The sequence below is a fragment of the Lepisosteus oculatus genome, chromosome 5 (genome assembly GCF_040954835.1).
Source record: "Lepisosteus oculatus isolate fLepOcu1 chromosome 5, fLepOcu1.hap2, whole genome shotgun sequence".
Classification (NCBI taxonomy): domain Eukaryota; kingdom Metazoa; phylum Chordata; class Actinopteri; order Semionotiformes; family Lepisosteidae; genus Lepisosteus; species Lepisosteus oculatus.
In genome coordinates this window covers 48182173-48208583 of record NC_090700.1, presented here as the reverse complement: position 1 = coordinate 48208583, position 26411 = coordinate 48182173, and the positions used below count along the sequence as shown (strand labels likewise).

At 41.5% G+C, this 26411-nt stretch overlaps 2 protein-coding genes across 3 annotated transcripts in view; one reads left to right on the top strand and one right to left on the bottom strand.

Moving 5' to 3' along the window:
- Window positions 1-1349: 1349 nt before the first annotated feature.
- On the top strand, window positions 1350-4096 carry LOC102690259 (calmodulin-like protein 4). The gene is made up of 5 exons (XM_015343106.2): window positions 1350-1428; window positions 1530-1560; window positions 2171-2311; window positions 2941-3129; window positions 3497-4096. Exons 1-5 carry the CDS (start codon window positions 1426-1428, stop codon window positions 3592-3594), a joined length of 462 nt encoding a protein of 153 aa, XP_015198592.1. The 5' UTR covers window positions 1350-1425; the 3' UTR covers window positions 3595-4096.
- Window positions 4097-4707: 611 nt separating this feature from the next.
- Window positions 4708-26411, bottom strand: part of pias1b (protein inhibitor of activated STAT, 1b) — a 45755-nt gene continuing 24051 nt past the window's right edge. For both annotated transcript variants that reach the window (XM_069190574.1, XM_069190573.1), the window contains exons 2-14: window positions 23497-23932; window positions 17999-18083; window positions 17506-17553; window positions 16360-16450; window positions 15846-15980; window positions 14754-14859; window positions 14323-14396; window positions 13515-13675; window positions 12378-12505; window positions 11808-11982; window positions 11221-11363; window positions 10756-10793; window positions 4708-9746 (exon numbers count right to left, since the gene is read on the bottom strand). In XM_069190574.1, coding sequence (XP_069046675.1) covers window positions 9429-9746; window positions 10756-10793; window positions 11221-11363; window positions 11808-11982; window positions 12378-12505; window positions 13515-13675; window positions 14323-14396; window positions 14754-14859; window positions 15846-15980; window positions 16360-16450; window positions 17506-17553; window positions 17999-18083; window positions 23497-23929 — 1935 coding nt within the window. In that variant the 5' untranslated portion in view covers window positions 23930-23932 and the 3' untranslated portion in view covers window positions 4708-9428. The remainder of the gene's footprint in view (window positions 9747-10755; window positions 10794-11220; window positions 11364-11807; window positions 11983-12377; window positions 12506-13514; window positions 13676-14322; window positions 14397-14753; window positions 14860-15845; window positions 15981-16359; window positions 16451-17505; window positions 17554-17998; window positions 18084-23496; window positions 23933-26411) is intronic.

The following is a 26411-nucleotide window of genomic DNA, read 5'->3' as shown; positions in this document are numbered from 1 at the left end:
ATTTCCTTCTTCCCAGTACTGGATCGATGAACTGTCCAGTGTTCTGACCACGCCCTGGAGCCGGGTAGCTCCGCCCTCACCTGAATCAAGGTAGCGGGTTCCTCCAAGGAGGGAGAGCAAGAGGTGGTCCGGCGAACATTCGCCAACAGTCGTTCTGACAGTGTGGCAGCTCTCGCTGGAAGGTTTCCAACAGTCCCATCAACGCGATGCTGCGACAGCGATGGCAACTGTGTTGGAATGGGTTGTCGTAACGTCTTAATGAAAATAAATATTGGAATTAACTGCTTTTTAAGTATCAGTATTTTACGTTGCAAAACGCACAACCAAACCATTCTAGTTCACTTTTTTTAACTTAATCTTTCTGGGGGGAAAGCTGTCTACTCCTAACAACAATAATAAAAATAAAATAATAATTCTGTACACTTATATAGCGTTCATATGGGCAATTAACTCAAGGCACAAGTAATGGAGACCCCTCCACCACCACCACTGTGCAGCCCCCACCTGCATGATGCAGTACACTAGAAAGCAGCTTGGCCATACTCTGCTGAATATTTTGAGTAGAGGGCATAAACTCAAAGCTCTAAATTGTCATAGTTCATCGGTAATTCAATTTTAACTGATTGTGTTGTCACAGAGCAGAGGTATAGTCTCCCGAACGGCTTATAAATCTTTATTTTGCGATCTTCTCCGCACCCAGAATAGAAAAAAAAAAGTGTTCTTCTGAGTTCTTTGTCATGCCTCCTGTACAGAGATAGCAGCCGAGTTGCGGTATGAGTTTCCACGGTCACTCCAGGGGGTGTATGCCAAACTGCTGCACGGATGACTGGTATTTAGTAAACGGGTGGCGAGGACAAGTTTTCCCCACAGGCGTCTTCACTTGGGTCCCCGTCATCTTCCTCAGCCGCAAACTATCACCAAGTTGCAGTGTGCTTTCACGTTAATGTAACTTATTTCAGTTAAGAGTAGACCCGCAATTATCAGAGGGCTTATGATGTCATGCAGCTCGTTTGGCTCGGTGGTTAACCCAGTCAGCGGTTCTTGTAAACCCCTATTAGAGGGATGTTATTGATAGTGTTAGCATGAATGGAATGGAATTCCTTATAATATAATAACCGGTCAGCTGGCTGCCATTTGTGAGAAGTTCATTTTTTTTAATACGAACATTACATAAAAACGTTTCATTCGGTCCTGTTGTCTTCATTAACTCAGAGATAAGGCGAGTACAACAGAGGCTACAATAACCAAGCACGGGATCGGATATTCCATTGTTCCTATAGCAACAAGGTGTTGATTACAGCCCCGGCGTTCGGACTTTAGAACTCGATGACGGAGGATGAACAGGTAGGGGTGGGGGGTTAGTGTGACGTCACAGAGCGAGAGGATAGGAGAAGTGGAGAGGAGATCTGTGTCACCGTAGCAGACATGGTGAGTGAGCTATACTATTTTGGTTATGTCGGTTATATTCGGATAAACTACATATTGATTTTAATTCGTTTAACTGATGTTTTGTTTCCTTTCCCTCAAAGGCGAAATTTCTATCCCAGGATCAAATTAACGGTGAGTGGCGTATTAAATTATTTCTTGTTCAGTCTGCCTCTTTACAGTTCAGCCTGTGGCGGAGTTGGTTTACATGTAAAGCTAATTGATGTCAGGACAAGGGAAGACTGTAGCCCACCCACTACTGCGGAGTTCAAACAACAGAAAAGCAGTCTAAAAAATGGGAGCATGGGATAGTTGGCTGAAAAGATAAATAACAGGAATATCTCACACGGAAGATGTCATATAAAATCGCCTACCCTGTGCCGTAAGAACTCAAAGTTCAAAAACAATTTTCGCTGGGAGTGTAATGACAAAGATCGCTTTCGTGTACTCCGAAATACTAGTTTTACTGTAGAAACTGCTACTACACCGTGGCCTAACAAGAGTGCCACAACAATGAGAACTGTGCTACGAAAAAATCCAAAAATAATAAGTAACAATTCCACCTCGGATGGTAATCAAGATCCATAGCCCTCAGTCTGAAAATATTTTTCTTACGTGTGGGTACTTACTGTAAATGAAGTCATTTTAAACTGAAGATACTGGATTTAAAAGTAACGTCTCCTGCTCTACAGCAAAGTGGAGCCTGGAGCCACACGGGAGAGTCACTTCAGTCTTTGTCTCCCAGAGTTCAAGGAGTGCTTCTCTCTGTACGACAAGAAGCACAAGGGGAAAATCGCAGCCCAGGACCTGATCACCGTCATGCGCTGCCTGGGGACCAGCCCCACCTTTGGGGAGGTGGAGAGGCACCTGCAGATCCACAAGATAGGTACAGTAACAGCCCGAAGCCCCAGAGGCACCCCAGCTCGCTTAGTCCAGCTTTGTGTGGGTGGTGGGGAGTTCTGGGTGACTCCTAAGGTGATGGACCTGATCCACATAAAAAAAATGTAAAATGTGTCAGACGAGGATGTTTTTGCTCAAGTGACTTTTCCATTTCCATCATTTGGCTATATTAGATACAGGCACAAGTCAAGGTTTATTCCATACTGAAAACAGAAGAAAAGAAACAAATTCTGGCTGTGGAGCCTTCTGCGGGTGTAAAGGGGCTCCACAGCCAAAATGTTGCATTTTTCTTCCGTTTTCAGCATGGGATACACCTTTACTTACTCCTTTGCAGCCTACACATGCTGAGGCAGCTCTCTACTTGAACTATATTACATATTATTAGTACAACTTTACAATTGCCCTCAAGCTATAGAAGCTTGCAGATATTTTGTTGGGCTGTGTTACAGAGGCCTGATTAACTTCATCAAGGTACAAATTACAGAAAACCTCTTCACTGGAAGCCATGTTGCTCTGAAGGCCCCACAGCCGAATGCTGGACTTCACATGGACCGAACCTTTACCTGTTCCTTTGCTCAGATAATGACTGTTCATACACCTCCTCCTTTGGTGCAGACAAAAACGGAGAGCTGGATTTCTCCACCTTTCTGACCATGATGCACCGGCAGATCCAGCAGGAGGACCCCAAAGCGGAGATCCTGGAGGCCATGCGCATGACGGATAAGCAGAAGAAGGGCTACATCCTGGCCTCAGAGCTGAGGGCGAAACTGACCGGGCTGGGCGAGAAACTGACCGACAAAGAGGGTGGGTCTCTGGACCAGCATGACCTCTACCCAGCCGAAACCAGAATATCACCATAGTATTGAGGCAGAGTAAGATTAATCAGAACGCTGTAGCACAGGGAGAGTGCTGGTAGTAATACATGAGGTATTAGGTTTGCAAAATCATCTCTTTTTTAGATATTCTGAGGGAAGTTGGGGATAACAAATTTTGTAACCTATTCATTACAACCATCAAACCACCAACAATATTCATCTTACCAGAGACTACTAGAAAACTAGTCTGCAAAATAAAGAGGGGTTAGTAGTGACCAGAGTACTAATGCGAAACTCCCACCCCCTTCCAAAAGGGTTTCACTAATGTGTTCTCCTGTCCTCCGTATCCTCCGCAGTGGACGACCTGTTCAGAGAGGCAAACGTGCGTCCAGATGGCGTTGTGCAGTACGAGGAGTTCACAAGAATGGTGACCCTTCCACCGCCAGACTACTGAGATGGAGAGCACAAAGCTTCGTGGACGGCTGTCCTCTTGCCCAGCTCACTCACTCAATTATTAACCACGGCCGCATCCCCTTCCCTCCCCTGTAATCTATCCTGGCTGAATAGCACAGACGCATCTTCGGTATCAATTATTGCAGATAAAGTTAAAAAAGAGTAAGACAAAATTACATGAATACAAAGATTAAAAGTTTAAAGTGAACAACAACAAACATTGAAACATCCAACCATCACTTTTCATATACAATTTTGGTAGGCCGTGGCAGCTTAATGTGGGATGCATTACTAATGTCATTAGAGTGTATCACCATTAAGCACTTAGTGATCTTTAGGATAATGGCTTTTGATTTAATGTAGGACTTAAATATTCTTCATTGTGCTAAGAATGTAGTATTTATTAGTGGTGTTATGTCTTGAGCTTGTCCTTAGGGAATGTGGTTTATAGAAATGCAGGACTAAGATTGCAATGTGTGATTAAATATTACATGTTCCTTGAAGTACCTCTAGGTGTCCTCTTTACAAAAAATAAAAGGGCTCTCTACAGAATTTGAAATATTAATTTTGCAGAATTTGCACAGCTTCACAAGACACACCAAAAGTGTTAAATGTGACCTCTGAAGTTTCCCTTTTCCAGATTTTTGGGAATTGAAAGCTATCAATAAAAAAGTATTTATTGGTAGATTTCAATAAAATATATTAGGGTTCCTTTCCACATTATTCTTACTAGTAATTAATAGTTTTAGTTTTTATACTTCTGGCCAGATAAAGTTTCTCAAGATTCCAGAGTTCACTTTCCTTTTCAAGCTGAGAAAGGCAGTTTATCCTAGTCTAGAATAGGAACTAGATGACACCAGGTGCTTATTTTAAAGCATTTGCATTAGCCTAGACTGCCACCAGGAACACATTGCTGTGGTAATATTTCTGTACAATCAAAATGATATTTTAAAGAAATCTTATGTAAATTCAGTATTCTTAAGCTTACCATAATTGATTGACTTACCATGCTTAATTGACTAACAATTCATATCTTACCTTATACCTTGAAGTGAAAACATTTACAGCAGTCAATTTAGATAGCTTTAGTTTAGAAAACAATATTCTGACCAAGTTAGCTGAATGCATTTTATTACATCTAAACTTCTCTACATAAACAGGTAACATTCAATAAGTAAACAATTTCTTCCAATGCAAGTAATAAATATTTTTCACTTGGTACTTTATACAAACTGACATTGGTCTACTGTACATCTTTTTCTTCTTTAAAAAGCCATTTTTTCTGGTTTGGCATGCCATAAGGAAACAGAATTGTGTGAGAAGATTTAAGGCAGTGAACGCATATGTTAGCAGATCTTTGACTTTTGAGGATAATTTGCTAGTCGGTTTGATTGTGGAGTCCACTTTGTGGTAAGATTCCTAAAAAAAGACAATCATTACTGGAACTTCCCAGCTCCGCAGAAAAAACCTGAGAATTTCCATCTTGCACACATATGAACCAGTTTCTTTTCCCTTTAGTTTTTTTTAAGCCATGAACATTACATATACGAAAAATTGGTGAACTGGTTTTATAAAATCATTTGCTTTACCTTTAACAATTTGCATTCAACTACAACTCAGCTAAACAATGGAAATGGTCAGCTGAGTCCAATATGCACAAGTGTTTGCTGAAACCCAACACAATGGGAAGTGCCAGCTCCTTAAAAATCAAAGCATAAAATAGAGACCGCATATAAACAAAATTGAATCCATCTGTAGCCGTGTTCCTAGAGCTTCATTCTGGGAAAGCATGCCTGTAATTTCAGAACGACATGTTTTTGAGCAAGGAAAATGGTCAAACATGAGTGGCATGTGCTACACCTGTATCAGGACCACAATCTACATTTACATTTGTCAAAAGCTTTAGGAAAGTTCGTAGATTATACAGAAACTAGTAATTGGAAAAAACTGTTCAAAAACACATGAAAATCTAGGTTCTTTCAACTATAAATGGACATTCTTTACTGAGCATGAGTGAATACTACAAAACTTATCACAGGAAACATACTTAGGCCACTAATTTTAGCCTTAGTGTTATTATGAAGTTCAAACCCATGATTTAATTTGCATAACTGAGGAAATCAGAAAAAACATATGCCCATTTTTTAATTTGCGTTTTTTGAGTGAGCCCTGATAATACCACTTGCCATCACAATTTCCAATTCATTGGCTTTATCCAGCTGTCCTTAGTATTGGGAATTGATACCGCATTCAAGAGTCCAGATGCCACCCCAACTGTGAAGGCCTCAGTGTATTACACACAATGTGAGACATTAAACAATAAGAATGCATGAGAACCTTTGTTACAATGCTTTGCTTGTGACCACAAAAAATTAAATAAGTTAATTACAAGGACAGGTGCATCAAACATGCTTCCTTAGGAACAAAACATGGGTAAAATGTACAGATCCTAAAATAAATACTGAACAATTTCTACATGAGAAACCAAAAACAAATAATCAGATTGGGCTTATTGATGAGGACCGCTGAGCCTTCTTCAAATGGGGACATGGTTTTGCAGGTTTTCTAGCACTACCTGCTAATAATGTACCACTCTTTACTCAGGGACTTAATCAAAGACTAATTACTAAATTTATTTTGGAAAGGTAAAATATATCTTTGGAAAGACAAGTGTGTCACTAATGACACAACAAAGATTCTGGCCTTCAGAAACAGGACACTCCAAGCGCATAATTGCAAATCATTGTACAAACACAACAATCAATAAACCAAACTTGGCTAACAACAAACCAAGACAGTCACCATCAACCTTGACTTGGATCTGGAATCTGGTCATTTTAGGAATTATAATTTTTTAAAACACACTCATCCTCCCCCCCACTAAAAATGCCCTTTTTTCTATCTGTCCATTTTCTCTAGAACATAGTTTAAAATGGAAACTCCTTACCACACTTTACTGGTTTTAAACTGAAAATATTTCAGCTCTTTGAGGAACTGATGTATAGGGTCTGTGTATTTTAAGTATGGAGGCTCAGTCATTTCCCTTCATTTATATTTTTATCTATGACTTCCTGACATTTTACCAATGATTGCTCAATAAGAGCAAAAACTGGGCAGTACAATGAAATGGCCAAAGGGATCGCTGGGTCGTTTTGATAGAAGTTTACTAGGTACGACACGGTGGGGACAGACGTAAAAAGATGGGCAGCAGCGGAAGGCACCTGTCAGAGATTCCGACAAACCACAATTCTCAGACCAATTACTACAAAACATGCAGCATTTCAGAAAGAACGACAATAGACAGTGGGCAAGTCAACAGGCCACCAATGTGCTCAGTCACGGTGCTCCAAGGACAACGCTCACCCTTTCAGGTGCTCCTGGTGACTACAAGCACACACAGTCCCCATCTCACAGTGACAGCGACACACAGCTGGAAGGCAGGGCGCGCGCAAGAGATGTGGCTGCATACGCATTCTCACATTTCCAACACGGACGTAAAAGCGAGAGAGGAAGCAGGAGAGCCCTCAGGAAACCTTTTTACAATGAGAAACACGTACAAATAGGGTACCCTCTTCAGGCGAGTCATTACAGAAAACCACACAACAAGCACAGCACTGGAGAACCTAGTAACGCAGGATTCCACCTGCACCCAGCCTCTTCATATCTACACTGCAGTCAGTCTAATCCCGTCATGCCTTATAAACACTCCCATCTAGAAAGGGAGTGCTGCCGAATGGACACGCAGGTGGGGACCAGCTGTAGTAAGCCAAGACACTCCCATCTCATTTTCTAAGTGAAAAAAACTACAAGCCTCCTTGCTTGTTGGTCAAGATTAGCTTTCCTAAATATGCCTTCTCTTCAGTCCATACTGAATCGTCACCTTCAGAACAGAAACAACCACATACCCACTGGTGAGTGGGAGGTATTTTTCCCACCAGTGGGAGCAAATCTTCTGCTACAGGTGAGGTCAGAGGAAAATGCAGAGCCTCTACAATGGGCCCAGGAAATAAGGAGGATCTACAGCACTAAATAAAAAAAACAATTTTAATTTAGTCACAGTAGAATACTTAATTGTAACTAGGTTGTGTATAAGTTCCCTATTTATTCATGGCTACTGATTCTGACCAGGACACAACAATCTTGTGACTAACTTATGTAGCAGGCAGGGTAGAGAACCAAGACACAGAATCTTGCCAATTTCTTGTTTGCTGAAAATGGAGACTTTTACAGGTTGTTTTCACAACTACAAGCTAATGGACAGAAATACCACAAAGCTATGTCTCAACTTTCCAAAGCTTCAGGGTAGAAGTGGCTGTAATGTTTCATAGTGGTTTTGTTCCCTTTTGATGGGCTGTGACTGAAACAGCTGAAGCATGCAGGTTTATGGTGTTTCAGGTTGCAATTACAGGCCATTAAGCATTAACTTTAAAAACATGAGAGATCTCCAAAAGATTACCAAAGGAAGGAGTCCCAGAAAGAACACCACCAAAAAAACACCGTAATTAAGAGGGTGAGGAAAATAATATTCACGGTTTCCAGCATCTTCAGAGAGGCCTTCACTGCACTGAACTGCACATACCACAGCCTAACAGTAACCAACTGCATGGAAAAGTACAGAATTCTCCATAGTCAGCAAAAGCAAGAGGGTCAAATACATGGCAACCAGATACCTTGCTTCTTCTTTAAGCAGAAGACAGGTACCAATTCCTCCACCTCCTTCAACAAGTCTCCCTCCCTCTAGAAGCCAGCCTCATGCTTCTGAATCTCCTTGTCAAGGTCAGACACCAGACCCAGCAGTCGCATTCCCAAGGCGATGCACTCCTTCAAACAGTATTCATTTCTATACCCTGTGGGTTTGCTTTAAAACCCTGTTCTTGCAAAACGCGTGACCTTCCCCACACTGCCCAGTCAGCAATGGCCTATACCGAGACGCCATACCATCACAAGTGCTTTAGCCATGAGCCGAAGGAGGGTGACATGCTTGTGTTAGGAGCGCAAGATAAACTTTGTTTGTTTTTTGGCATTGTGCAAATGGAAACAGTGGTTGAAAATGCAAAAAAAATGCTACATTTATAAAAACAAAGCACTAAATCCTTAAATGCTAACTTTTTAAACAAAATATAGTCTTTGTTAATATTACTTCAACTTAAAATAATCAAGAGTATAGAGCAAAATCATTCAGAGGGTAGATTTAGGCCCAGACAGTTCAACTGGGAAGTCAAGAACCAACCTGGCTTTATAAAGAGAAACCAGAAATGGCATACTCTATCCATCTGCACACTCCCCATAGCTACATCCTGAAAAGGCAAAGGGAATGCTTTTAAACATGTCTTATATTTTACATAACTTAAAGGATCTTAAAATTATTTGCACAAAAAAAGAAAGAATAAAACACTGTCAACCACTGAGAGTTATAATTCTTTCCGAGAAGAAAGACTCCTACAATGATTTTAAAACGAGAGATTGGATACGTTAAAAACCAAACAATATCACTGTGAAGAAAATAATGCCATTGATGTGGAAATAAAATAAAAATACAAAAAAAAAGGTATAATATAATTAAGGGACAACAAATGTATAACTGTGAAAAAATCTTCAGTATCCACAAAAAATATCAACTGAAGTTACTCACTGGACAGGCAAAGTCCTAAGTTTATATACAAAAGTAAAACTGAAAATATATTTTTGTTCTCTGTACACAGCATCGTTCTTTTTATCCTTTTTTTTCTTAAAAAAGACCTCTCCTTTTTTTCCTCCCCATTTTGTTTCTGAGTGTGTTTTTCTTTGTCTCGACTGGTGTGGAGAGGATCAGTCCTCACGCCCCGCGCCCGGCGGTCAGTCCAGCGAGATGACATCGGGCATGGAGCCGTAGATGGCGGCGGCGGCGGCCTCGGCGGTGGCCCGGGTGGGGCCCGGGTGGCCGTGGCTCTCGCGCAGGCTGCTGGACGACACCAGGCTGCTGCTGCTGCTACTGCTGCTGCCGCCTCCGTTGGCTGGCACCAGGGCGCTGCTGACCGGGGTGCCGGGCTGCTCCAGGTACATCTGCGAGGAGTTGTAGGGCAGGAAGCGGTTCAGGGAGGGGTGGAGCATGTCGTGCTCGTCCGAGGCCGATGCGGCTGCCGCGGCGGCCACCAGCAGGTTGGTACTGTAATGCTGTGGAAACGCCAACACACACAGCACAGGTAAGACACGGGTCACGGGTAACACTCTCGTCCTGCATCTCCCCTCTCCCGCACGGGCAGTGCTTCCTAACCACCCTCCGTCACCAGCAGGCAACAGACTCACTGCGGCATCCTCCAAAGCACTTGGCTCTTACTGACAAGGCTCTAGCTTACTAGATAATGTCACATGCCAAGACGTTCATTACAATTTAGAGCAAATAATGCATAAATGGAAATTCAGAGCTCTAGAAGCTTTTACTGCCTCTCAAGAGATGCAATAGCTACAGGACACTAGTCCCGGCTTTGGAAAGAGTTTCTGGCATCAATTAGCAAACAGTGTCCTCTGCTGGTATACCAAGTATACCATTTTAGCATGTAGAACTTTGAGTAGTCTCTTGGAACTTCTAAGAGTTTGCTTCAATTACTATAAATGAATTCTTAACAGCTGTTCCCTTCAGGAGAGAGAAAGGTGTGAATGACAGGGAATCAAACACACCTACACTTTTCTTCAAAGGTAGAATTAATTATGTATCAGGTAACACACCTCAGAAATTAGTCCTCAATTTTTTATCAAATAAAAATTCCAATCAACATTTTAGGAGCAGTAAAATTTAAAAATATATATAAAGAATGAAATCAATTAGACTGAGAGCTTAGCTAAAACAAAAGCTAGAGGACACAGCCTTCCTCCTATAGCGGGGCTGAGAACCACTGAATCAGAGCAAGCTTCGTGTGTGGGAAACCTGGCCACTTACAATGGCACCTTTCAAGTACTCAGCAGGTCGCTAACAAATGCCTCATTCCAGCCCCATTCTACTCTTTTATAAAACAGTTTCAAGTGAGGACTGAGAATTCCGTAGGAAATCAGCTCAGCTTTTCAAATGGCGGAAACGGTAAACATGGATAAACTATTTTACATCTCATGTTCAGTCCCTCGACCCATAAAAGCCTGAACCTGTCTAGGTAAATCTTGCTTGCATCATCAGCTATTAATCACTTACCTGATTGTCACCTTGCAAAAATGGGAAGAAATCCAGACCTATTTTAAAATGGAAAAAAAAAGAAAAATCAATGTTTTCTGTAGATATTTCTACATGCTCACTGCTACATATTACAATTTCAGAAGTTTTTTTTTTATTGTAACCACACTAAAAGTATAACAGAATACCTCCCCAAGTGTGACAGTCAAAAGTAGATTAAAAGTTCCCTGACTTCAATTTAAAAAAAAACCCTTAGTCAGGAGGTACTAAAGTAGTTAAGAAAATGGTTCAGATAAAAACTTTTAAAAATTACTTCATAATTAAACTTACAGAAGACTGCATTATTTAGCAGTGCATCATTAACACCAAGGCAATGTCAAACTGCAGGTGTGTGAGCTCCAGTACAAGTGTCAGCAGGGCACTGTTTCAGTTTGCCAGTGTGGTAGTGTGACAGTATGAGTGCGATTGGGAGCACTGCGGCAGTACCTTGCAGTTCATAGGGCAGCGTGTGATAAGAATGGCGGTAGTCCTGGATGAGGGGGGGCGGTGGGGGGATGTAGTTGGTATCCACAGGGGGCATGCTGGGTGCCCTGGCCACTGGTGATGCTTGATGGTGCAGATTTAACACCCTGCACAACAAGAGGAGACCACACATCAATCCAGCACACATAAACTGAACCAAGACTGTCAGTAACACTGTTAAGCCCTCTATCTTTTACAACACAGACTATTTTTAACAATTCAGCACAGCACATTGCATGCACAGAAAACAAGTGGGATCTACACCTGACAACAATAAACAAACTCCTTACACAATAAAAACAACAATGATAATAAACCATCTCTTACATAATATCTTACTAAATGTAGGGGCACAGAAATCTCAAATTCTAAAGTGATTATGACGACTAAGGTTGTATAATATTTTTCAAAGTCAAACTTTCTGCATTGAACGTGTACACCTTGCAGTGCAATTGACTGAAAGATTCCTCATAAAAAAGGTCAGACTGTACAATGTGCCATTACAAGTGGCATACAATGCAGGACAGCATTGCAGAGGCACTCTCACTCACCCCTTGTTGACAGGGGGTGAAGCAGGAGAGAGTGAGGGGCAGGTCCTCTTTGGAGGGGGCTCCTCATCCTCCTCCTCATCAGAAGAGCTGTCCAGCGTCAGGTCGATCACCTCCACCTTCTTACTGTTAGAGGAGCTACTGTGTCTGTGTTCGGGGATCGCAGTCCGACAGGCTCCTGAGTGAATACAGAAGTGAAGAAGCACCACTTACAAAACCTCTCTCACTTTGCACCAAGTACTCCCCGCCTCTCTATAAACGAGACCGCTATCTGTAAGTGTTAGAGTAAACACCCCCATATGAAAGCCACACAGTTCATTTTCACATGAAAATATTTAATACTGCTCAAAAATTTACCTAAAGACGTTTGTAATTCCCGTGCAAAAACTCACAGCTTTAACCTGCAAATCTGCTTACCATTCAATCCATTCTGAACTAGATCTGTTATAACCAGCTCCCTAATTATAATTCTAAAGTTTAACGACAGGTTTTGTTAAATCTCTTTAGTTTAAAGCGCTGGGAAATTTACTGTCTGATGAGTGCTGATCTGCTGACAAGGAAGAAGCACTGTACCTTCTACTCCATTGTAAGAATTGACTTGCTGCACTTCCTTCTTTGACCGCATGGGGGCCCAGCTACCGTCCTCCTTGAACTGGATCTCATCACAGTCCACACAGCTGTTGAGGATCTCCATGAACAAACTACCCAGGGAAAAAGTGTGCAGTCAGGACAGTACTGTGCAGACAGAAGCAAACTACAAACAAAGTGCAGCAATTGTTCTGAATTGAACAAAGATATTTTACCTAGAATCTTTAGACAGTTTTATATTCTTCTGATATAGTTAATATAATGGAATTAAATTATGAATTAAATGAATCTAACTTAACAATAGACTGACCTTTTCCCTATTAAATAATTCTATTTTTTAATTGTATTTACCACAAAAATATTGTTTTTAGGATTCTAGTAAGGATCCAGGGTTCTTTTTGTCCTTCATACTGTCTAAACTAAAAAAAAAAAAAAATTTTCTTGGGGATTATTTGACAAAGACAAAAAAGGAGATAAAGTAAGGTAAACGAAGGGTGAAGTGGTGATGCTGAAATGAAGACATCATAACCGCATTCGGGTGTTGCATTTGCAACTTGTATTTTTGTATTTTTCAAACCAAGTAGTGCATGTTTGTTCCTTTGGCATTGTGACCAATGGTATAGAGAGGAACAGGGCCAGTAAAGTCCCTCAGCAGGGCCCTGTGTCCTTGCATGGCATGTGGTGCTACAGTGACAGGTTTGGTATCCTCTAACTGTAACTGAAGACACTTTGAAGTCAAACCACTGACATCACCACTGGTGGGAAGCACTACGGAGCAGTAGTTCATTTTCCTCAAAACTGAGGTAAAAAAACATTTAAGCAAAGTCTGTTTTTGGGAGCGACAAAAGCCAGACAAATTAAATATCACCAAAAACTGAGGGTGTATTCAGTATTGGCGCACAATAAAGTACGATCTGTGCAGAGGCAGTTCTGCTTGTGCCGACTTTATTCTGCTCTTAGCATACTGCTGGGGCTATATTGTCAGTGTAACATACTACACAACATGTTATGGATGGGCTCCAAAACATTGCAGTGACATAGCCAACAGTGCAGGCTGTAGTGCTATCAGCCCAGAAAGCAATGGCACACAGTGCAGGCCAAATAAACAGAGAGGCCACTAACCCATCAATGATGAGGTGCTCGTAGGGAGCCTTCTTATCGCAGACAGGACACACCCAGGTGGGCTTCTTCTCATTCATCTGGATGTACAGCGTGGCGTCAAAACACTGCAGGTGTGAGCAGGTCAGCGCCCGGCAAGGGATCATCAGCCGCATCTTCCCCAACTGCAGACACCACACAAAATCACAAGTGTGCACCAAAAGCATGGGAGTTAGTCAGTCTGACTTACTTCACAGGTCCCCAAAAGGCAAGGAGAGGACCTCTTTTCTAAACATGAGGAAGAAAAAAAAATTTCTAGCATGGCTTTATATTGACAATTCATGTTTTAGACTTTTTACTACGCTTTAAGATGCATATCCAGAATGGTTCTATATAACAAAGGTTTCTGTTGCTGTACAGATGCAAGCATTTGCAGAGACGGGTACATGCATAGAGTTTTAGGTTAAAATCTCAGTCTTAATTTGCATTGAATTTTAACATCATTCAACAGGTCTGCTCACGAAGGATTACATTTTCAGGAATTACATTTATGTTCTTGCTGGTTTAAAAATGTAAATTGGACAAGCTGAAGCTCTCATTATCCTTATAAAAATAACACTCCACATGCTACCACATGTCAACAGATATGTTGTACTTTTTTTTTTAAAGGGCCAGATTCTGCAATTCAGGAATCATGCAGAAATATCATTTGCTATGACAACATTGATTTCAAATCTAAAATGAGGAGCTTCACAGCAGGTCACAGAGCCCAGGCATGAGCAGTGCGAACTAAGTCAACTCTTTTCTGGTCGTGCTGCAGAAACATCCTTACCGGGCAGAGCAGAGATACCCGCAGACTGGTGGTGGCGATTTCACTGTCAGGATCAGCCGTCAGCTTCTCCTTAACTACGGTCAAGAAAGATCAGGAATGATTACCCTTTCCACCTCACACTAAATCTCAAGTCTTGACCAGAACGAATGATAAAGCACTGCAACACAGTACCAAACAGCTATGCCCTCTGTAAAGAGTTAAACAGTGGGCACACTGTCTCACTTCCCTTCAGTCTCTAAGTGTCAAGAATAACATTTACATAATGTCTGAGTTTAGTTTGCACTTCCTGCCTTCATGTCCTTTCCTGGGGAAACCAGAGAACCACGAACATCCAAAACAGTTAACTCAGAAACTTTAATAAGCATTACTGTCAGGGAGGCAGACACCCCCACACAATTACACTGTCAACATCTGCATGTAGTCATACATACTGAGTGCTCTGGAGTGGTCTGGGTTCCTTATGCCTTTTGACCGTAACCTCTGCAACAATACCGAGGAGGACTGTTGTTTTACAAGATACACTGCCATTGAGTAGCTCTGTTGGGGGGAGACAAAAAAAAGAAAGATTTCAATGTAATTTATAAGAATTTAAGCAAGCATCTTAATAACCTGCAAGTTGGCATTTTTAATTAAAGCAACTCAAATCGTTGGAAAACAACACTCTCTCCAAATATAATTCAAGTAGGTTAGAATAATTGTAGGCTATTGCATTGAACTGTAGGCTTATGTCAGCTGAAAACTGCACCTCCTGGGGAGCTAATTGAACAAACCTTTTCCTGACAGCTTGAAACAACTCAGCTATACCTTGCCACGGGCACAGTTTACATAACTTTGTCTTCCAAGGTCTTTTGATGTGGTGGAAGCCGCAATAGGTAGACTTCACCGTGAAGGTATGTCCGACTTCGTTCAGACATGTTTATCAATATAAATAATTAGTGTGCCAAATGTGCACTCCATCATCTTTGTACTCAAATGTGTTGAGTGTTAATATTTAACAGATAAAGGTACAATGCCAGAGAGCACGATGCAGTCTTCGAACTGTGGGGCTGGCACAAATTAATCAGCTCTGCAGGTAAGCTCTGAAATAATAAGAAACCCCAACTTGTTTCTACACTATTTTTGCCAGGTTGTCACAGAAATGGGGGGGGGGGGGTGGTAAAACTACAGGGTTTTTCTGTATGATCAACAGGGGAGTTTGTTTAAAAGGCTTGATAAAAAGGGCATCCAAAATTACATTCATTAACTAGGTGGAGCTTAATTCTATGATCCATGAATCACGGGTTCATGGTTCAAGTTTCGCTCATGAACAGAGTAAGGGGGCTCTATTGTTAAAATACAGTAACCCTTCAGGCTCCTGAGTACGCACTGGTTCGTGGTGCTGATCTCTCCTCTGATCGGGGCAAAACACGATCTTGGTGCAATACTACAACTATTTTTTTTTTTAATGTTTAAAAATTACTGCAATTCCTGAATGTCCTTCATTTAAAGCTGCACTGTAGCAACATGAAAAAACCTTGGCTTACCCTTCCAATTTCAGCTGTCCATGACACCACGATGGTGTTGGGTACTGTTGTGGACAATCTCACCAGTGAGGTAATGTTGATAGGTCGGCTGGGGCGCTTTGGTTCTACACCATTTTTGGTTGGAGGAAGATATCCCTTGGGAAAGAACAGCATAAGATATTACAGATTGCGCTCCTAAACAGTGAAGTCTTCTCTGCATTATAAAGGCCACAAGTTTATAGACTTATCACACTAATCAAGATTTCTTTTTCGATGATGTCTAAGTGTGCGCTCATCTCCTTAAAGTGATAAAAGCACACTGGTCTACAACTATTAACATGACAGGGGGTGATGGACAACACTGTGTCAAAACTTAGACATTCTGTTTGCCAGACAAGTGCCTACTCTAGGTATCAGGGTACTCTTCAGAAAAGCAGTCTAGGTTTATTAAGCTGTTTACTCAGTGTCACCACTCAAGTATGGCTGGACTCCAGCACGACCCCAGTGTAAGGCGTGAGGTCAGGGCAGTACTCACTGGGAGGTTACAGGGTTTCCCGTTCACTTTCACACACAAATTAGGAGGAAAGTGGTCTTCCTGAGGACAGCTCGTTTCTGATAAGCAGAACCTGGGAACAGATTAAAACATACACCACATATTATATAGCATGCTTTCTGTTCAGGTCTCAGCTGGGCCCAGCCAGATAGCAGCAGGCTTACAGAGAGGTGACAGCTCCTCATAATGAAGAATAAGGAGTGTAATAATAATCTTGTACATGCAGGAAAAAAAACCAAGTCAGTAAGAATTGAGGGCACTGAAAGAAAGGAACTGCAAAATAAATCAACTATATAAATCTGGACCTAGTGTCAAAACAGTGTATTACTCAAAGGTAGGGCAGAGTAATATAATGACTATCACACACCACATACCTTGACATTTTTTATGTTAACAATGAAAGAAATAACTATAATTATTGGTTGACAAGTTGAAACATCTTTGAAAATGGGATCCTTTTTATTTTGTTTTCATATGTATTATTAATTACATCTCAGATTACTACAATTTCCCTTTATTTTGGACATTAGTTATTGCTTGTGTTAAGACCTTAGAGAATCAGCCCCCTCAAATGTCTTATGCAGCTGATATAATTTTAAAGTATTTTGAATTGTAATGCGTCTGATTTGTTGGCTCAAAAATCTGTATTGATAATTACTGCTTTACATTTCATTCCTTTTATTGTACTAGTACTGTGTCCTAAGTTTTGCCACAATGTATAGCTGTCTGACTGCTTTCTGCCTTCTTTACCCAGCTTTCGTCAATGCCTGTAGCCAACTCACACTGAAATACTGAAAAAATCAGAGCTTATGAGGTCATGTTTACTCGCATTTCCTTATGGATATTTTAGATATACTGTTAACCCTGAAAAAAGGTGCTCACAAATGCCACATCAATTCTGACAATCCGCTGCATTAATTCTGCCAGTAACAATAATGTTACACGAATCATACATTTATACAAAACATATAAAATAATACCTGGAATAAAATGGTACAATATCACAATATTTACCCTATGTTGTCTACCCATATTGCCCACCCCTGCCCAGAGGTTTCATGCTACAGGTGCCATTATACACATTTCCAGACCTTTAGACCAATGCAGAGAACCAGAAGGAGAACGTACCTTAGCTGAACTTGAACAGTAAAGTCGCATTTGGTCCCAGAAAGGTCCCTGTGGAAACAAATCACATGAGCAGACAATTCAGTTGCTGCTAAGGACACTCATGCCGTCCTGTGTTGATTCATGTACATTGATTTCATTTCACAAAGGACATTTTGCCCCTCAAACTGCATTTATTTATATTGGTATTAAAATGCATATACATCTTTTTCCTCTCTCTCACGCCTAATGGTTGTTCATTCGACACTGATGCATTTGCCCCAAATAATTTGTAAAAGGTTTCTGTGGCATTACATTGTGCAGGATAATATACCAAATAATTTAAATTTTCCCCAGCGGGTTCCTAAAAAATTTGATGAGCACACAATGAAGTGTATTCTGCAATGAAAGAATTAAACAGTATATTCAAGTTTCATGAGCTGTCCCATTGCTTTTCCGAGACCAGCTGTGTAACTGTCTCAGCTGCACCCAGCACTGAAGACCAGGGAACACTTACATTGAGCTGCTAATCTGTTGTACTTGTTGAGGCGTTAATGCAAAAGCAAAGCATGTTTCCTGAAACCGCTGGCTGTTATCTGATGCTAAAAAGAAAGAAAAAAGAAAAACATCATTCACAGGCCAATGATGATGGCAATAAAGTACAGCCTGTGCAACAAGGAAATGTTAGATGGGATTAATTTTAAAAATAGACAGATGCTAACAACAATTAGCTTTTAAATGTTTAGGTAAGAACAACTCTTTCTTCTCCACAAGGATTACATGTCATTTCACTCTCTGCACTGCTATGGAATAACAGTTTGACTCCTAACTGTTATGTCAGTAAGAAGGGTGCTCATAGCAAGTCTGAACCTGTTATCAACAGTCTCTAGTCCTTGCAGCTCTTGTCAGTAAACCAGGACAACTCTCCACCCTTTGCAAGATCAAAAGCTCACTCTTTCCCCTTCTCATCATTATATGAAGTCATGACTTATTCTATAACTAGAACTAGGCCTTCTGGTTCACAACTAGATCATGGAAAAACTTAAGGGAAACAAAATTATACTATAACCTTAGATAGGAGGTATACTGCTATATGTATCAGGTACTCCTATTGTAACATGCTCAATTTAACTAACTGCATATTCTGATGCTTTACAATGCAGGTAGAAACAGTATACTGTCACTAAGTGATCCATTTTAAAGCTACAACAAAGTTTAATACAGCTGGGACAACATTCAACTCAATGTTACAAACATTCTAACATACCCCTTGCCTCTTTGTCAAAGTTGTATACATTTAACACAGAATTTGTCTGAATGCCTGTAAACTGCTCCTAAATTCCTGAAGTGCCTGCAGCATTATGTCAGGCTCACACCCAGAATTCATCCTTTCTCCAGTCTCCAAGGTCCCTTATTACATCATTGCATTAACCCAGCAGCAGCCTCCACCTTCCCTCAGTCCCAGTATGTTTCTCACTACTACACTGGGACACAAGAGCTCCAAAGAAACCCCACAGTACAGTTTCGAGCACAGACCGTCTGGCTCTAATCATGTACATATGCGAATGATTAAATATTAATCGATTATATTTAATAGGAAGCCACACTTCCTATTAAAGGACATTTTTACATGTTAATAGTAACATTTTTACTATTGAATCCAAGTAGCCCAGCCAGTGAAGGCACTCACCCAAGCACAAAGCTGAGCCCTGCAATCAAGGGTTCAAGCCTGGATTGGGTCACTAGCTGACTGGGACAGCGACGCCCCGCCCAGCAGGAAGGGTGTGGTTAGTCGGTCAGGGCTCTCTGGGCTCTCCACAACACTGCGACCCCTGTGGCCTCCAGGCATGCGGTGCAGTCAGTTAGGGACGCACCTCTTCTCCAATCAGCGCTGAACCTCTAGTGGAAATCTACCTACATTTCCTCATTCTGTCCCCTGGGTGTGGCGGCAGGGATCAAACCCAAATTGTGAAAACGGCGCGACACTGGTGAAGGAGCTGTCCCTAGTGAAAGCAGACCAGATGGGGAAAGAGGGAGCTGTTTGCTCTGACGGTTTGATGCCGCAAGATGTTTGCATGTATTGGCGTGCATCTCCCAGTACAATGCAGCAGCCACATTTCCAAACATACTGAGCGAATGACTGCTTGTGCTAGGGGTGGGAGGGGGAGGTGTGGACAATCCAATGTATCAGGTTTTCATCCATGGCTGCAATTCAGTGCACACGTCTAGACATGTTTTATTAGTGCTGTTCCAGTCTCTGCATCACTACCGACACTGCGATTAAAAAAATACATGTGGAATTCACTTATTGCATGACGACACTAGAAAACTTCATAAGGTGGTTATTTCCAAATGACAGCAATTAAGACCAAATAACTCAGTATATATGGCCTGTGTCAAGGTAAAACTGAGACGAAGATCCAGAAATAGCCTGGGATTATGCAATCTCAATCTGTTTAAACAGGAGGTCTCCTCAGGACAGAGATCAGAGGCTGTGTGCTCGTTTGCTGTAATGTCTCCCAACTACTGTTATACTTCACGCTAACAAAAAGCATTTAGAACCCACTGAGATTCAAAATGTAATTCCTCTGTATTTATCACACTATAATTACATGGGTAAAACCATTTGTCAAATGCTTCATTATCTTCCTCTCATTTTGCAGTTTCATCTTAAAACAATAGCTGTGAAAATAGGAAAATGAGCACTGTTTACCTAAAGCTCAATTTAAATGATAATTAAGTATAAAAATATACTAATAAATGCACAGACCCTCTAAGAAACAAAATGCAAACAGGTGCTTTAATATGATCTCACACAATCAACACGAAAGCACACAATGTACTCTCGGCAGGTTAAAATTAATCATCCAGGGTATAATTAAAATGCCTACATGTATTCTCAGCACACAATTAGAGCTGTTCTTGCCCCAGTGCTGCACAGCACTCTGTCCTACCTCTCCAATGCTAAAGCTAAATATAGCAGCACATTGACACCATCTAATTTTCTCTGCCAAAGGGATGCAGTACTAATCTGGAGGTGTAGATTCTCAGCCGGAACCCGAAACAAATAAGGCTGCAGGTTACTGACCAGTATCTAACTCAACTTACCAGAAACAATTCTCTGTCCTACACACATTACATGAAATGTGTACCAATTATCCTTACCTAGGTTTTGAACTCCCTAACCTCATTCTCCACTCCCCACACAGACTAATTGTATGAACTGTTAAATCCAAAATCTATACAAACCAATACAAGTGTGAGCAATGAGTGACATGAGCAGCAGGAAAAATAAGCTAAACAAAAGTCATTCACAGGCACTCAGATTATGCACATGACATCTTGAAAAAGCTGGAATTTATTAATTGTAGTCACCTCTAACAAATACCAATGTTACACAACAACCAACAATTATATAAGCAAAGCTCTAACAAATTACACTGACCACACAGGTTCTTATAAAGGAATATAAAATGTGCTGAGAAAGTAGAACAGGCAAAATCAAAATACTGAAATATTAAGAGACCATCATCATCACATTAATATTTGAGAGAGCTTGCAAAAAGGGCTGTAATTTACTTGCAGGACTGGGAGCTGTGCACACAGTGTGGACTTGGGTATTCTGTTTGTTTTGTAGTTAGCAAACTGACAAGGCTCCCCATCCTTGTAGCATGAAACAATTAATCCTGGCAAAAGTAATGTTTTTTTCCATGTCACTTATAAAAATATGCTGGCATACCAATACATTTCTAAGATTAGGCATTTAAAGTATTTTATAATGAATTAAGAGAGATAAGACTTTCAAATTTGTGTAATTACACCATCCAACATTTGCCAATCATTTCAATCCAATCTGTAGCATGCCAGATTCTTCAGAGCCCTACTGACCTATGCTACAACACTCTTAGAGCTCTCCTTCTACAAACCAAAACCTACTCTTAAGTAGTATGTGGTGGAGAAGAAAAGAAAATCCCTTGAAATTATAAAGTGGATGAAAGTGTGGTGCTTCATTTGAGTCTTGTCAACTTTTCACAAAGAAAATCCTATAATTTGTTGATGAATGTGTAATACAGCTACACCAATGCATTTTCTATTCTCTTTTTCAGACATGTAATTTATAACTTCTAAACACAAACTGTGAGAACTCAAGACCATTATATGAGATTTAATATTGGACCCACTACACTTAACCTGCTGTGCTAATTTCCTATGCAAATTAATATCATTTATAGCCACCCACAAAAAACAGACAACTCCATGGAAATCCCGCTTTCACTAACAAATTAGGTGATGAAAATCTTCCCAAGCACAAACCAATCATACGAGATTCTGTTGAAGCAAACAATATTCTTTTGTTCTGTCCCTCCATGTGCTCCCTGCTTACATGTTGGAATATAATGGAACACAGTCTTGTAGTGATGAAGACTTATTTATCAGAACCTAACCTGGACAGTCCAGTTTTCCATGCCACATCAGATTTACAGACTCGCCCTACAATGCCCATGTGATATTTTTACCAGCTGAGTGGGCAAACATCACATTAGGAGTGTCAGTAATGAGGTGTGGCTGGCACACCCTTATCACAACTTTATAACTACTTAAGAATAACAAGTCAGGGTTATTTGATACAACCAAGTAAAAAACAAACACAGCATTAACCATCCAGTGCACTCTTGACAAACAAGACTGTCAACCCCAAGATCTGAAACACACTCTGTGTAGGCTTAACAAGTGCTCAGAAGTTGAGATTGTATAAGGAAACAGAACACTTGTGGTTATAATTCTACTCTGCATGTATCATGTTTAGTAATGGACTGCTGTCAATCTGTTAACCTTTTGAAAAAACAGCAACAGAAGCACAAGCTGTGACGTGTGACACCTATGTTGTAATATAGCTTGTCATTTGACTGACATTTCAATCAATGGGGAATTGCAATATACATGCTTTGTAATGGGATAGGGACACTAGCTTCTAATGTTGCCATGCAGGATCTTAGCATCTTTTCTACTTCCGCTATCAGTGGAACCTTCAGGAACAACAAACTGTAACAAAATTAGGAAAGATGGCAGTCTTCTTCAGCCCATTTACTACATTACAGTCCTCCTTCACTTACTTCCCTGGTAGCAGATCTCAAGCAGGAACTTGCAACTGAGACTTCTTACAACTTCAGACAGCCAAACAGTCTTGTTCTCACACTTAATCAAGGCCATTCATTAAGGTCTTCAAATTATTACTGGGATAAAGAGGGTCATCCCCTGTAAGCTATGAGTAATACACCTTCATTAGTATCCAAGCCACCGATGGAAAGCTAATATTTTTCCAGGGGAGTTTCTTTCAAAGACTCACCTGCCAGCCAATTCTAGTGTTCTAAAATTACCACCTTCTGAGTTTGAGTTCTGGTTGCAACAGTGCTCTGGACAGTAATTTAGCAATTTAAGACAGACACTGTCAAAAACTGGGATGGTGTTAAAAAAGTGGGCAATATACATAGGGACAACTACACATCAGAGCAAAAACAATGAAAAGAACAGTCTGACATTAAGCGAGGACAGCGGTACAAGGACTGGAAATATACGTTTCTATTTCAGCATGCAAGCTTCCCATCCTAAAATTTTATAAAGGGTGTTGTCAAGGTTTGGACAGAGCATTTATCAATCATTTTTGTAATTCAACAGGTCACACACACTATGTAACTCCAACAACAGCATTTTATCTTCTTCAGGGGGCTAAGGAATATCTACTTTTTTTAACACAGGCGAGAACGGCAACATTAAAAATAAAAGGAAATCTGGAGTAATACTTTTCGCAAACGTAAAAATATCCCCCCCCCCACAATGCCCAGAATTAAAAAAAAAAAAAGAAGTTACAAATTTCCTAAATTTTCTAAAACTGAATGCGTTTAGTTCCACTGTCGTGGTGTTAAGAGCTGTAACTGAAGGCCTCGGGATGGCAATGGAAAGCCCTGACAGCGAGTGCCAGCAGCCCAGAGGCAGCGCTGCTCGGGCGGTGCTTACCCAGGCTGGTAGGCTTGATGAGCTCGTCCAGCATGTCGTAGAAAGGCAGCTTCTGCAGCTTGACGTCTGGGTGCACAGGATGCAGCGCGGAAGGCAGGTGCGGCAGGTCCAGCTCGTGCTTGGGCCCCAGCAGGGAGACGGGGAGCAGGGGCGAGCTGGCCGCGTGGCCGTCGAAGCTCAGCTGGGGCAGGCCAGCGGGCAGCGGGGCTGTGGTGGAGTGCACGCTGGGCAGCGACAGCTCTGCCGGCGTCACCATTTTGGTGGGGAACCTCCGTCTGTAGAGTTCTTTGATTTTCATTTGCACAGCGGGGCTGCAGCCAGCCTTCAGTAAGTGCAGAGCTTTCGTTAAGAGTTCGTGCTTACGTCCGTGTTTGTTCCTTCCCGCGTATCCCAGTAGTACTTGGAGCTCCGAAACGCGAAGGCTCATAACCATTTGCTGTAATCACAGGCAGGGGAAGAGGACAGGAGGTTACATTACCAAAGGTTCAGTACCTGGTTAAACACACCAAAGCATTATAAATTCTACATCAGTCCTTTCACACAAATGGAAAGCTCCTAAAAGATGCAGAAAGGGGGGTGTTAAATATCGAAGCAGTTCCCTGTGATTGCATGACTCTCAGACACTCACTCTGCAGCTTGCTGATGAGTGCACCATGCAGCTCTGAGTTGGCTACACAAAAGCAGAAGTGCCTTACTCAGAGTGTTCGCGGAAACGGCGGTGACATCATGGTAACAGGTAATCTAAACTATGGTTATGTAGTATCATCTCCTAAGCGTTTAAAAAAATGTGATACATTTTGATAGATGAAAATACACAACCTCTCAAAAAAAAGTCAATGGGTTTCTTTAAAAAGGCAAAAAAAGGTGTACAAGCACATCAATGATTGAAAGATTGATTTTTGTCTACACCATATTTAAAATGACCAGCTTCTCTCCAGGAGACAGCTGAAGCAGTAACTGTTCTTGTGAAGAAGTCTAAGACCTGCAGAAAGAGCACTTTCAGTCTTCATCACACAGATAATTCACCCCCCCCCCCCCCAGGATGGCCTTTACAATGACACTTCCCTTGAAGTAAATAAAGCCCTTCAATCCTAACTGTTTACTGCCCAAACACCATCTGTCTGGTCCACCTCTCCTGCTCCCTCTCAATTTGAAAGTGTTTCATTGGCATGACTGATGAATTAGGGTTTCCAAAAGCAGAAAGCAGAAAATCATCACAACATTTACAGACATCACATAAAACACTGCAAGACAGGCTATACCCTGCTGTGGACTACAGTGATCGGAGCTGCTCTCTAAGTGGAGATGGGAAGGCAGTTACTACCTCCCCCCCCCCCCCGACACTGCAGGCCATGCTGTTCACATCCCTGCCGGTGTGATGGTCTGCTCCATGAAATATGCATGCACCAAGGGAGCAAGGCACTGCTGAACAACACAGCAAACAAACGGCAAAATCTAAGCAACAGTGAAGATGTGGAACACTCCCACTGGATGAAAAGAGGGAACAAACACAAAGGGAAAAGGAAAAATGGAATGCTCCTTCTCAGATTATGGACAGTATTACAACCGGCATAGCAAAGCACATCTGGAAGCACTCACACTACCCTGTCGCCAGCAGCACCACAAGACAGCACGAGATGCAGCCAGAAGCTTTAGAGTCTGCTGTCTGGATTTACGTGTTCTTATTTTTATTCATTCAAAATCATTAAATGAAGGAACAACAATCCTGGTGCACGTTCTAATGACTCATGAAGTTCTTTAAATGTGCAGCACAGAAGAATATGGATTTTATGCTTTTCTGCTTGGGGGGGAAAAAAAAAGACAGATCTTGAAGAAGCAGTTTGAAGACAAACGGTTTAGTTCCTTTCATGTCACAATGGTTTCATTACTGGGGTTGCAAATCAAGTGTTTAAATTCCTTTGATATCACAAAAAGGCATGCAGCAGATCCCACACCATGCCCAGGTGGCTCCTCTGCACTACACTGGTCTGCAGCAGTGCTCATCATGCCTGTTCCTTGGTACCGTTCCTTGGTGCCTTTGCTGCGGAACAAACCTGGAAGCCGATGACGTGAGGAAGCTGCAGGGGAGGCAACCAAACTGGGGGGTCCACAGCTGTGAACTGCACCGCCCCCCTTTTCCACTCTTATAGAACAGCCTCCTTAAATTTGCTCCTCTGCACCACAGTACTGGGGCTGGCATACAGTAATGAGCAGGTGGGAGCAGAAAATTACAGACATGCAAAGACTCAAAAGAAGCATTTTTCTGAGCCAAAACATATCCCTGTTCACTTGCTGTCTGCGTCATTCTGTAAATAAAGAATAAATAAACTCAGTTGCACTGTTGGGACTATTTACAGCCTACCTTCAATGTGCTAAATATGAACATAGGAACATTTAAACATGAGAGGGAACCCATCTGGCTCTTTTGGTGAACTTCCTCTGCTCTATAATGAAATATAAAAGCTGGCCTGCCTTTCCAGGTCAGGGTGCCTTTTCTGAAAATCCTAGGGGGAAATATTTGTTTTGAACACTTCTATATGTAGTGTGTTTTTAACTGAAGAGGACTTTAAGATTCAACACTAGCACCAATATGACTTTACCACTAGGTAGACAGAAGAGTGAACGGCCACAAGCTGTTCATACACATCCTCAGAAGTTCAGCTCCTGATTCCCCAACTGGAGCCATCTGCAAGGCTGCTGAGCCGTGTCCCAGTGGTGGGTGCCTGTATGTGTGGCTCATCTGAAGTGTAAGGTGTGAGGCTTGGCGCTTCACCTTAGCTTTGGGTGCTGCCGTATGACACTCAGACACCAACCCACGGAGCCATCCTCACAGAGAAATCCTCTCGGTTATACAGGTCATAGGAGAAATGGCTCCATAGTAAATGTGTTCATGTTTACTTTGCTTTTCACAAGGA

What these genes read in the sequence shown, in the direction of transcription:
- LOC102690259 (XM_015343106.2), top strand. An exon ending in CCTGCAGATCCACAAGATAG is followed by an intron (nt 2,312 to 2,940) that starts GTACAGTAACAG and finishes CCTTTGGTGCAG; the next exon opens with ACAAAAACGGAGAGCTGGAT. An exon ending in GAAACTGACCGACAAAGAGG is followed by an intron (nt 3,130 to 3,496) that starts GTGGGTCTCTGG and finishes TATCCTCCGCAG; the next exon opens with TGGACGACCTGTTCAGAGAG.